Source organism: Trachemys scripta, chromosome 9 (assembly GCF_013100865.1).
Source record: "Trachemys scripta elegans isolate TJP31775 chromosome 9, CAS_Tse_1.0, whole genome shotgun sequence".
Taxonomy (NCBI): Eukaryota; Metazoa; Chordata; order Testudines; family Emydidae; genus Trachemys; species Trachemys scripta.
Window position 1 is genome coordinate 21,139,470 of NC_048306.1, and position 13,646 is coordinate 21,153,115.

The 13,646-nt window shown below is 40.3% G+C and overlaps 1 protein-coding gene across 1 annotated transcript in view; it reads left to right on the top strand.

The window, feature by feature from the left end:
* The window catches only part of LOC117883399 (ligand of Numb protein X 2-like), a 43,891-nt gene extending 35,066 nt beyond the window's left edge, over window positions 1-8,825 (top strand). Inside the window, exons 7-10 of the mRNA XM_034782669.1 lie at window positions 419-593; window positions 808-1,030; window positions 4,979-5,137; window positions 6,615-8,825. Coding sequence (XP_034638560.1) covers window positions 419-593; window positions 808-1,030; window positions 4,979-5,137; window positions 6,615-6,750 — 693 coding nt within the window. The 3' untranslated portion in view covers window positions 6,751-8,825. The remainder of the gene's footprint in view (window positions 1-418; window positions 594-807; window positions 1,031-4,978; window positions 5,138-6,614) is intronic.
* The last annotated feature ends 4,821 nt before the right edge of the window (window positions 8,826-13,646 follow it).

The following is a 13,646-nucleotide window of genomic DNA, read 5'->3' on the forward strand; positions in this document are numbered from 1 at the left end:
TCATATCCACCCCAATTTAACCAAAGTTCAAAAGCTAAAAAGTTGGTAATACCTGATATGTTTGATGACCTATGTGAAATGAGTTGGTAGTTTCTTTCCACTTCCTGGTGGGGAAACTCTCATCACAAAGAGCCTCTATGTAGACAAAGGATCGAATGGACATGTAGACAGGCATATATCCTCACATCCCTAGCAGCAACCCTTCCGAGTCAGGGTTGAATCGCCTTGGGAGTACAGTGTGCTATAGCTTCTGCTGCCTTTGCTATTTGTGCCTAAACAAACAACTTCACTCTCCAGAGCTGTTAATGTGGCATCTTTTACCAGCCCTGAATTTTTAGAGTTCTCTGCCTCCTACCCTAGTTATGGACCTTTCTAAATTCTGCTGCATTGATTAACCCATATAATCATTTCTTTATAGGATCTACCTCAGGGATACCTCAGCCAGGAAAAGACCGTTGCAATAAAAAAGGAGCTAAAGGAATCTTTGGGAATAACTATTGGAGGTGGAAGGGACAATAAAAACAAACTTCCTATTTATGTAACTAGTGTGCAACCCATTGGATGCCTCTTCAGGGATGGCAGGATCAAGAGAGGTAAGGAGACTTTCCAGACCCTGAGTTTCCCTTTTTATAACTTTGCTAATTAACTCTATGAATGGGTTTTAGTTTTTAAGTGAAAATTGGTATTAATCACCAGTAAAGTTTGAAGCACTAAGTCCTGGATGACACCCTGAGGCAGAGGTGGCCTATATTGCAAAAGGTCAGTAAGTTCATGCGGCCATGATAATCCTACTTATTTAATCCACAGGAGATGTACTTTTGAATATAAATGGCATCGATTTGACTCATCTAAACTACTATGAAGCTGTCTCTGCACTGAAATCCAATGCAGCTTCCCACACCGTAGTGCTGAAAGCCCTGGAAATCCTTGTACCAGAGAGGGTGCCAGAACCCACAGACCCATCCTCTGATATCAGGGAACACGGGTTCAGTTGGTCACCCCTTTGGATCACATGGCTCGGATTACCTACGTAAGTTTGTTTGGTCAATTCTTTCTCTCCTCTGTATTAACCATTGAGTCAGGTATTTTACCTCATCTTGCATTTAAGCAAAGTGAATCACTGGCTGGCTCTGAACCAAGTCAAACTTGGTGACAAGCCCTTTAAATAAAAGCAAAAGAGACTATCAGTTGTCAATGTGTTCAAATAAATTAAGAAACTCTCACTGCACTTCAGTATTTCTGAGCCCCTCCTGTTGCAATATGGTCGGTCCCTAGGTATCTGACAGAGTTCACTGAACATTTTCTCAAACTGAATAGGTCACAGAAATTGAGAACAAAAGCAAAAGTGTATGTTTGGGAGCGGGGGTTGGGATGAGAGAGAGGGTGTTTTGTTACACAGCCTGTGTTTGAATTGTGACACGCGCACTGCAAACAATCCTCGGTAAAACGTGATGAACCCAAGCCACTTTGACTATTCTACTTAACAGAAGTCAAAGATCAGGCACTGCTACTGCCTTTTAGTAGCTAGTCTAATGGTTTTGTTTTAAGGCAAGCAGTCTTTTATTAACTTCATCTCAACTGTGAAATTTTTATCCTAGGAAAATAATGCCAAATTCTGAATTTCCTTGCTAAAATGCATTAGAAGGTAGCTTACCATGTTGCTGGTGCTAAAGGTAGTGGGAATTGTGCTGCTGCGTTCCATGTGGCAAGCATTTTAAGGTTTGAACTTTTCAGCTACTAATTTCTGGAGAGATGCAGCATGTGTTCCTCTTTACTGGTCTCTGCTAAAGGTCAATTTGGAGTGAGCTCAACCCAGACAGGAGGTGCAGATTATGTCAGAGTTCAGGTTTGTGGCTGGACAGGGAGCTTACATGAGGTTCAGGTTAAACAAAACCCTCTCTTCTAAGGGTTCTGATTCATTTACAGGTTTGTTTTCTGGTGCAACCGAAGGAACGCAAAGCCTGTGGCTACCTTCCCTTCATGCAATTTTTCAGTCTGTAAACTCCCAGAACAAAAAACAGAGGGCAGATCTTATTCCTCCAGAGCATTATGTCTGGGCTTCTTGTCAAGAGAGTCTTGGTCTGTTTTTTTCTTGAAAGGAACCCAGCTTTTTTTTTTTTTTTTTTTAAGTTCTAAGACTAACTAGTCTCAGCTGCACCTGATTAACGCATGTTCCTGTATGATGCTGGGATTTAACCCCCAAATCTCTATGCCATTATCTAGTGCAATGAGGTTTCCTCAGAGGGGTCATCTGTTAGTCTTTAAGGTGCCACCAGACTCCTTGTTGTTTTCCTCAGAGGGGTCACTCTTGGGCCAGGTGTATTGTGACTGGAAGGCAACAGCTCCTTTTACATCTCATCACTTGTGCCAGGGAAGGTGAAGAGTATTCTATCAAAAGCTCCAGAGACTCTAATGCTTTCCAAAATTCCATTTCCATTAAGTCAGCCTCTTAGCGCGCCAGTCATCTGCTTTTGTTTTAAGTATAGGCCTCGGAGCTAGCATCCATCAAGTACCTTGCCTCAAATATATTTAATGTTTGGTTTCTCCTACTCTAACTCACTGTAACTGGCTGAGGACCTGAGCTAAATTCATAATTAAATTCGCCAACTTTAAGATCATAAAAATATGCTCTCATTTTAAAAAGTAGTGTTGGCTGTATACCTGCCTCACGGGACCCTATGCAGCAATTTCAGCTTTTCCCATTGAGGTGGAGAGCCATCATGTCAGAAGCACCCTCGGAGCACTGAAGCAGTGGCTGGAGAGTAATCTCCTTCTATTGCTCTGAACTGAATTCTGGCATCTCCCAACTATAGAATATTAGCACCACAGGCTGCTGACATGCTTTCATGTGGGGAGGTTTTAGGATATGGTCTGAGAAGCACACAGCAGAGCTATTTCATTTTGCGGTCTACCAATGTTTACATCATTTGTTCCAAACAATATAAATGGTAATAATTCCTTCCTTGCAGTTCTTCACTAATTTCCCCAGTTGCCCAAAGTGGTGGCCAATAATGACTAGTTGGCTCTGTGTGCTATAATTTCACTAAACCACTGAGGAAAAACAAACCTCTTGCAGATCAGTGCTGAGCTCCTCATTGTCCTCTTCAGCTAAACGTAGGTGTTCAGACTTTTTGGCATGCTGACTTCTATGCACTACACAATTGAGGGGTTTTGTGTTTTTTGTTTGTAACCTCTGCTGGGAAATTTTTGAGCCACCACTGAGTATCGCTTTCTCGAAACGTTCCCTGAGCTGTGTTTTGAAATCCAGTATGAAAATCTGAAGTTTACTGCTAGCACATGCTCAGTATTTTTTCAGGTAAATGCTTAATCCAGAAGATCGCTCCTGTGGTGCTTATTCTCTTGCGTTCTGTTTTTTGAGGAAAGCCACATGTTAGTTGTTAGTCTGAGATAGCCGTTTGGTGCTGGAAGAGCAGAGTCGGAAGAGGTTATGTTCGAAGCCTTGCTGGTATATTCAATCCTTTTCAACACCTCTGTCCACAATGCTTAAAAGTTCCACTCTTTATTGTTACACTTGCACTTGTGGCTTGTTGTTTGTGTCGAATGTAGTTGTCGGCCTGGCTCATTTAGTAGTATGCTGCCTTTGTGTTTACACGCTGTCCTGACATTGCTGCACTGCATTGCCAGGACAGCCTTTCACATGAGAGGGCTCCATCCTGTCTCTGATGAGCTGCCTGAGTGGAAGTTAGAGTAGGAAAAAACCCAGGTGTCCTGGCCAGTCTTCTCCTCACAATAACAGATTCTTTATGCTGTTCAAAGCTGTGTATGAGCTATTAAACGCACAGGAATTACCATACATGACCAGATGGATGGCCATCTGGTCTGTCGCCTAGCATTATGTCTGACAGTAGCCAGTACCAGATGCTGCAGATGGGGATGTAAGACACACCTACATGGTAACATTGGACTGGTTTTACCCTACCAGGCAGTTAGTGGCTGGCTTATGTTCTGAAACAGGTGGCTTGATATCCCATGTTCATTGTTTTTCTCTCTAACATAACTGGGTATTTTTATTGTCTATATAAATGTCTAATCCTTCTTCATTCTTTGCCTTAGTTAATTTGTGGTAGTGAGTGCCACAGTTAATTACATGCATTCTGATTATTGCTGAGTGCCGATTTATGGTTGCTCTGTTTGCGCTCACAGCACTGGCGCCCTTCAGCCACTCCTTTTGGATATCTAGTATAGATCACTGGGCTCTCCCTTTCTGTTGAGCAGTGAATTCCAGGAGCAAATTGAGCAGTGAATTCCAGGAGCAAATATTGTTAGTATTTGTCATCTTTTGAAGAAGTCTGTCGAGCAGGCTTGGTCTTGTGATATAATACATCAGACATTTTAGAAATCAAGAAGCAGGTATAGCTCAAAATGTTTGGATTATGTTCTTTATGAACAATCTCTCATAGGACTGTAATATCATAAGAAGTACTGTACAATAAGATAAGTCCTGCATGAAAAACCCTTCACAAACAAACCTTGACTGACTTGATTGTTTGAATCATTTAGTAGAAGAAAGGTTGCCTTACCTAACCACGTAATGTTTGCTTTCCAACTGTGATATCTGGCTGCTAACTACAGCCATTGTACCAAGTCCCCACAATACATGTGAAACCAGAAAATTGACTCCAGATTAATTATAAGGGCTGCAACAGTACTGCTTTCAATTACTTCATTTTTTTTTTTTTTTTTTTTTTTTAACAAAATGATGCTGTGTAAGATAACTCATGAACAACCCTGACCCGTCTTCCCTACCTGGCTTTCTACTCTCATCACAATACTTGTGGTGGGATAAAGCTTTGTCCCCTGATGGATGCAGGTAATCTAACAAGGATTATTGCAGTGGGTTCCCGCATCACCAAGAAAAATGAAGATTTTTAGTCAAGCAGTTAATTCTAGCTGGAAAATAGGTGCTTCAGAACAAGTTGTGTGTGCGCCTCTTCTGTGATTGTGCCTGTCTTTCCAGCTACCTTCACTGCTGTCAAGATATTGTCCTTCGTAAAAGTAACTCAGAAAGCTGGGGATTCAGCATTGTTGGAGGCTTTGAAGAAGGCAAAGGAAACCAGCCATTTTTCATTAAAACCATAGTGCCTGCAACACCTGCCTTCCATGACAGAAGACTAAAGTACGTATGGTGTTTCTTCCATTATTTGTGTTTATTCCAGAAGTACTGAGCTTAGATGCAGTGTGTATAATTTTATTGAGCTATTGTGCTGCTTTTAACAATTAGCCTGGCTGAAATGTAATGATTTATCCAAGTTCCTTTTCATCCTAACTCTTAGTAATAACCACACAACCAGCTGTCTTTATTTCTACACTTATGATGGAAGAGTCAGGATTAGAAATGATTTTGAGTGATTTAACACTTTTTTTCCATCCTGTGAAGGGTGTAATTATCAAGTGGGAGAGGGATTAGTTAGGATACTACAAGTGGTGATTATGCTATAACTAGGATTAACTGGATGAAATTAAGGGGATATTTAAGATAAATATCAGGAGAAACTTCTTGACAGTGAGACTTATTAAATTGTGAATAATCTCTCAAGGGGCATGGTGGAAGTCCTGTTGCTGGGGATGTTTAAAACTAATCTGGTTGACACACTAGGAAATGGACTGGCTCTTTAACTTCTATGGTTGTCTTCCCCTGTGAAGCTCCCTTTACAGTGTCTTCCCCTCCAGCTAGGAACATGTACAGCTGGCTCCTTCTAGAGCAGCTGTTAATGTTGCCCTTTCAGCCCATCTGCCAGTACTGTCAGAGCAGAGCCCTGGCACTGTTCCCAAGGGGATTGAGTTTCAGTGAATGGTGCAGGCATTAATCCAATTAAGGACTTTTCAGTTATTTAGCAACTATGTTCTGATATCAAATTAGTGCCTTGTTGACAGGACTTGCTGTTACCTGGATATCCTATCCCCACTCTTAGGAGAGCATTCATTTTCCTGGTCTGTTTCCAAGGAAGATGCTTTAGCTGGGGTCCTTAGCTCTGACTACTTTGTAAACTGTAACCAAGGCCCTTTTAAGAGGTAGTTTGGGTGTGTCCAATCCCAGCATGTAAAGCAGACTCACAAACTACCAGCATGACAGTATCCTCCATGAGGCCTGTAAGCACTTCCCCATAGCTACTACTAAATAAGCAGCTGGGACCTTGGGTCACAGATTATATATATCATCCACATCCATCTGCTTTTTACAGTTTTCCTCTGGATTGTCTTCCCTTGTGCTGAGTGGCTCTTTTCTTGAACCCCAACCACCCTTTCCCTCAGCCATTTCATTTCAGCCTCTCTCAAATGCCTCCTCTCTTCCTTTCACTTGTCCCCTCTGCCTTCCTATCTCTCTGTTTGGCTAATCCCCTCCCAACCCCAACAATTAAAAAGAAAGCAACTAATGGCACTAACATGAGCTTTGCAGACCATCCCTTCCCCACAGCCCCAAGTGCTGTCAATTTAGATAGACAGTCCTTTGCCAAAGAGTTTACACTTATTGGGTTTGTATGGTGCTTAGCACAATGGGACCTTGATCAGTCAGGGTCCCTAGGTGCAACTGTAATACAGATAATGGAAGGTTTGAGTTTTGTCCTGACAGAAGTTTCCTCTTGCCTTGCTAGGTGCGGAGATGAAATAGTGGCAGTAAATGGAGTGTCTGCTGTAGGAATGAGCAACTCTGAGCTAATTCCCATGCTGAAAGAACAGAAGAACAAAGTCACTCTTACAGTTGTGTCTTGGCCTGGAAGTTTTGTGTAAACATCAAAGCCAAATCTATGTTCACTTGATTTATGAGCCTCTTTGAGACCAGATGCTCATTAGATTGATGGGATAGCAAAACATGTGGCGGTTATACCAAGGAAACCCTGAACTCTTGGCATATGATGTGTACTATCCAGTGGGCTTTCATTTCCTATTTGAAGAAAACATTTCCAGAATTGATGAAGGCAAATGTAGCTTGTTGATATATCTAAATTTTAGATCCAACATTGTAGCAGATTGGAGCGGCACTTTCACTAGCTTCATCATGGAGTTCTAATCAGTACAAGATTATTGTGGGGACAGTTATTTTTCCAGTGGTCCTATATGAATTGTGCATCTCTATTTTGAGCCAGTCTCCTTTTTTAGCTGTGCCAAACCAATGATTGTAACTAAAACATACCTAATCTCCTAAAATAAGAGCAATGTTTCACACACTGGTCAAGGGTCGCTGGTTGGCTGGTGTACTTGGACATGCCATTTTGTAGCTGTTTTTAAAAGCCGCTAATAAAACTCTAAGTACATGGACTGATAAAATGGTTCATTACCAATGGTGTTTACATTTCTTGCCCATAGAAGTCTAGTATTTTTTTCAACCCTTTTGTTGTCAGGTAGATTAAGAATGCCTGTTAGTGCTAATGCATTGTGTTGGCTTGTGCAGAAATCCTTACTCCTGGTGCTAGTTACGTGAATTGCTGGATTTCTAACCCTTCCTCAACTCTGCTCTCCCTTGTCTTGAGATTTTACTAAAACCATCTTTTATTATGTAGAAATGGGCTGTCTGAACATAATGGGCCCTCTTATTCCCAAGAAAAGTCTGCCCCCAGGAAGTAACCCAATTGCTTTTATGCAGTTTCTTGATAGTCTGAAAGTGATGTTTTTTGCCTCTCATATTCACCACTTTTCCCTCCCACCCAGCAGAGCTAAGAATGTGGTAGAATGACATGACCAAATGATATACCACCACCTCCAGCCACACTTCAACCACTGTATGTGAAATGAACTACCTCCAACAGGACAGTATCCATTTTGGTTTGTGAACTTCGTGCAGTATATTTAGGCTTAACCAAATTTCATTAATTTTTTTTATAATTTCAACAGATAAGATGTTTAAGCTTTTTTTAAATCTTTCAGTTGCAGGACATTGGGGGAAAGGCTTATAATTTAATGAGACATGGAAATTTAAAAATTTTTTTTATAAACCATTTAAACACCAATTGTCAACAGCACATGTCAAAATATACAAAGAGAATATCCTTCTCAACCTTGCTGGGTTCCAGACCCTAGGCAACATCTACACTGCTATTTTTAGCTTTCTGGGAGCCTAAGTCAGCTGCCCCAGGCTCTGAAACTCTCTGCCAAGGTTTGTTGTTTTGTGTAGATATATGCTAAAGTTCTCAAGCAGCATTTTTCTTTCTTGGCTTATCTGTAAATTACAATTATTGCTGGAAATGTCAGTTTGTGTGTGTATACGGTGAAATAGATTCTTTCAAGCCTAACTATATAGTAGAATTTTGAAGCCTGAGGTATAAAGCTCTTCTGGCTATTGGACATTGATAAGCTGGGCTTTTTGGAAAATTCAGAATATAGTAGGTATTCCTCAAATATTTTCGTTTATATATTACATTTAATTCTAATCCCTAGTAGAAATGATTGAGGGTTTTCACTGTTATATGTCAAATGGTTTTCTGTTTTGCTAGCTCTACAGCTTTCATTCTGACCTGTGTGGACTATAATAGAAATTAAAGGAAACTCATTTCTTGCATCTCCCCCTGTAAAAATACTAGCTAGAGCAATTTCTTTTAAAAAACATAATGAAGTAGGAGCGCTCATCTTCTTAAGCAGGGCCTTGCAGAACAGAGCTGAGCTGGCTACTTGTAAATTAGCCACTACAGCAGATCAGAGTTCTGTTCCTTGCTAGATTAACAGTTTATACACCAAGTGACTTAACTTGCTTTTAGCTAAACTTTGTATGTTAGGACTCTTATCAAAACTCATTAAAAGCAAACAGGTTTTAGAGTAGCAACCGTGTTAGTCTGTATCTGCAAAAAGAACAGGAGTACTTGTAGCACCTTAGAGACTAACTAACTGTTAGTCTCTAAGGTGCCACAAGTACTCCTGTTCTAAAAGCAAATAGTTCAGTTATGAAAGCTTCCATGGTGCATTATGCAGCCCCTTTCTTCAGTTGATAAAACATTACTGTGGATTTAGACTAAAGTTTTTCTAGGCCAGCAGGACTTCTGGGCCTCTTACTCCTGACATGTTGAACAGCAAGAGTAAAAATTCAGAAGTCAGCAAGCTGTCTGTGAAAAAACTAGTATGATTAACTCAGTCTCTATCTGAAATGAAGGAAATGCAGAACTTCAGGAGTGGTTGTTGTTGTTTTTTTTTTTGTCTTTTCCATACAAAGATACAGAAGCAGAGCCTTGGACCATACAAACCTCTGGTTAGATCCAAGAGAGGGGCTTGGCAGAAGTCCATGGTTTTTTTGTAATTGACAACTGTTTAAAATTTTTAATCAGTTTTAAATTCAGTTATACAAAATTATGGGTTTAATAATTGTTTATTTAAAGTTTCAGTTGTGGGAAATTATGAAGGGATCAGAATTAAACAGTAGATGTTGATTTCAAAAAGTTAGCTTTGTAACCATTATAACACAAACTGTGATTCAGGTGTGAAGATATACAAAGTAAATATCCTTAAATCAGATTTATCAAGCAGCATTTTTCTTCCTTTGCCTCCATAAATGTATTACCAATGGAAATATTTTTTTCATCAGTTTGTGTGGGTATGGTGATGTGGATGCATACCAATACTAACTGAAATCTAATCATTCAAAGCCTAGTTACTATTAACTTAGAGCAGCGTCTGCTGCTGTTGTAACATTTGTCCCTTATTAACAGCCATGCTGTTGTGGTGGTAGGATATATTTTTAAATGAAGGGGATGCTGCAAAAGGCCTTGTGATTTTACCATTACTTCGTCTTATTTCTAGGTGCCTTCAGCATCACTAAAGTCTTTGCATTGAACATGTAGAATCTTAATAAATGTTGAATAGCTTTGATGCCTTTAAGTTATTCTAAAATGACTAGAAAATATGGTGAGTGTTCTTACCTGAGGGTTTCAAAATGGAATGCCTGATCTATAGTGGATATTTCTCCAACAGTCCTACTGTTCTAGACCAAGACAGGAAGCATCCTAGCCTCTGCCAGCAGAAGGAAATAAGCTTGTCATGTTGCATCTCCCAGGAAGAGAGCTGGTCTAGCTGAAGATGACCTGGGCCTGTATCTCAGCTAGTGATTTATACTAGGGAATATGAAGAGTGTATAAAATGTTCCCAAATCAGAATAGTATCTATTAACCAATGGTATCCTTGGGTACAGCTATCCAAGTACTTACCACATTTACCACCACCCTCACTATTACCCCTATTTTACAGGTATGAAATGACTTGCCAAAGGTTCCACCAGCTGTGAAACAGAACTTGATGCCTTTCTAAATCATCCCTGGCTCCCTGCATTAACGTCTAAAGCTTTTCTTCAAGTGAGACAAGTTTACATTTCCTTTTGGTAAGCAGATAGGAGGGCTCTGGCAAAATGCTTGTTTCCAAACTCATCCTCTCTTACCTCATCCTAGTGTTTAGCACCAAGTCCTGTACATTGATTAGTGTATACACCAGGCCAGATTCTGACTTTACACCACTTTCACACGGGAATTATTTTGGATTAAAGTGGTCAAGATTTTGAGTTACGAAAATTTTATGCAAAATGTTTTTCAACCTCCTGACTACAACAAGGGCAGATACAGACCCAGTGTGTATAACAGGCAAACAAATAAGGTGCACGCACAAGGTGAAATGGTTACAAACTACTTTGGGCAGACAATGGGATTCTGCACTGTCTCCTGTAAAAAAAAAATATGCTCATCAGCTACCAAGAACTTTTTTTTCTCCTGACACCAAGAGTGTCTCCCTTCAAGCCAGACGCCAGCTGTCTCCCTGGTACAGTAGCTCCATCTAATGGTAAAGTGACTAAATGGGCCACATCTCTACAAAAACATGCAATGATCCAGGGTGCAAGGGGAACTTAGGACAGTAACTGTTATTCATGAGATTCCACATCCTCTTCCCCTGAAGCCACTCAATATGAGTGCAGGGCACAGTAATGCAGTAGGCGCGGAGGAGAAATCCTATCCAGGTATGGACATGCTCTGTATTAGCTTCCATCACTCTTATACCCCCACTCTGTCCCTAAGCATCCTGTATGCAGTCAGGAGGGAGAGGAATTTGAAGGAGACAAAGGGCAAAATTCTGGATTAAGTCAGTGGCATTATACCAGATTAAAATAAGTATGCACAGATCATATGGGTCTATGCAGCAGGTGGAAGTGCAGCCAGCCCAGCTCAACAGATGCACATGCTAGGAATAGCAGTATGGATAGTGTGGCACAGGCAGTGGCTGGGCTAACCCCCTCCACTCCCCCAGCTAAAAGTCTACTTGACTCAGGTGGCTAACCTATGCCACAACATCCATGCTGCTCTTTTATGCACTAGCTTGAGCAGAGCTAGTACATGCTGGGAGGCATACTCATAGCTGCAGTGTAGACATACCCCACATCTCTAGACACTATAGCACTGGCGTATTTCCTTCTGTGATGATTGAGCTACACAGTTGTTGGGTGTCCATAATAGTACCTCTACCACCCCATTCAGAACTGTAAAGCATTTATTTGTGGGGGGGTTGACAGGCGAATGACTTCCCTTGGTTTGCTCTGCCCTGTCACTTGTCACTTTAGCTGAAAGTGGGGGGGGGGGGGGGGAATCGGGATAGGAGTAAAAAAAACCTATATAAGAAAGAGCTCCAAATATCAGCACTGTCACCCTACCTAAGGGTGATCATCACCGCCTTTGCAATAGTATACAGGCAAAGTGAAGACTGGTTGCTAATCCAAAGTTTTGAAGTCCTACCGAATGACTTCCTCAGTGCATTTTATTAGGGCTGTCGATTAATCATAGTTAACTCACGTGATTAACTCAAATTAATTGCAATTAATTGGTTTTAATCGCACTGTTAAACAATAGACTACCAACTGAATGGTTTCAATTACAACACAATACAAAATATATGAAAATGTAGAAATTTATTAAATATTTGTACAGTAAAAATAAGAAAAGTTCCATTCTCCTCATACAAGTTCTATAGTACAACCTCTTTGTTGTGCAAGTGCAACTTACAAATAGTTTGTTACATAATTGCACTCAAACAAAAATATCTAAAACTTCAGAGGCTACAAGTCCACTCAGTCCTACTTCTTGTTCAGCCAATTGCTAAGACAAACAAGTTTGCTTACATTTACAGGAGAGAATGCTGCCTGCTTCTTATTTACAATGTTGCCAGGAAGTGAGAACAGGCATTTGGATGGCACTTTTGTAGCCAATATTGCAAGATATTTACGTGCTAGCTATGCTAAACATTCGTATGCCCCTTCGTGCTTTGGCTACCATTCCAGAGGACATGCTTCCATGCTGATGATGCTCATTAAAAAAATATGTTCATGAAATTTGTGACTGAACTCCTTAGGAGAGAATTCTAGGTCCCCTGCTCTGTTTTACCCACGTTCTGCCATATACTTCATCTTATAGTAGTCTTGGATGATGACTCAGCACAGGTTGTTCAGTTTAAGAACACTTTCACTGCAGATCTGACAGAACACAAAGAAGGTACCGATGTGAGATTTCGACCCAAAGTTTAAAAATCTGAAGTGCCTTCCAAAATCTGAGATGAAGTGTGGAGCATGCTTGCAGAAGTCTTAAAAGAACAACACTCCCATGTGGAAACTACAGAACCCAAATCACCAAAAAAGAAAATCAACTTTCTGCTGGTGGCATCTGACTTAGATAATGAAAATGAATGTGTTCATCCAAACTGCTTTGGATTGTTATCAAGCAGAACCCATCATCAGCATGGACTTTTGTCACCCGGAAGGATGGTTGAAGCATGAAGGGACATACGAATCTTTACCGCATCTGGCATGTAAATATCTTGTGACGCTAGCTACAACGGTGCCATGAGAACACCTGTTCTTGTTTAGTGTTACCTGGAAGTGAGAAGCAGCAAGCATTATCTCCTGAAATGTAACCAAATGTGTTTGTTTGAGCAATTGGCGGAACAAGAAGTAGGACTGAGTGGAGTTGCAGGCTCTAAAATTTTACGTTTTATTTCTGAGTGCAGGTTTTTTTGAACATAATTCTACATTTGTAAATTCAACTTTCATGATAAAGAGATTGCACTACAGGACTTGTTAGGTGAATTTAAAAATACAATTGCTTTTTTTACAGTGCAAATACTTGTAATCAAAAATAAAAAGTGAGCACTGTATACTTTGTATTCTGTGTTGTAATTGAAATCAATATTTGAAAATGTAGACGACATCCAAAAATAATTAAATAAATGGTATTCTATTGTTTAACAGTGCAATTAATTTTTTTAAGCGTTTGACAGCCCTACATTTTTATATATTGGGCACATGTTGAATACCTTTTACACCCTCTTTGCTATAAGCAAGTGTTCTTGGTATGACCTTTTCCCCCCCTTGTAGTAAGGACACCTTTCCTCTCCAAAAATGAATAAATTCAGTGCTCATTAAAGTTGCCTAATGAACATGGCTAGAAAATGAAGCTTTTACTCTAGAGCCAGAGCAGTGCTAGTACAAAGTGATCCTTGTACTGCTTTCCACAGTATGCCTGAACTCCGAAGTGCTGGGCTGCTCTGCCAACCTGGCCTCTTGTACATTAAGAACTAAACAGATACCATTAACTCTTTGCAGATGTCATCACAAAAGCTAATCACTACTGACCTGGTCTGACTCCTAAATGGTAACATGAAATACTCCATAGATC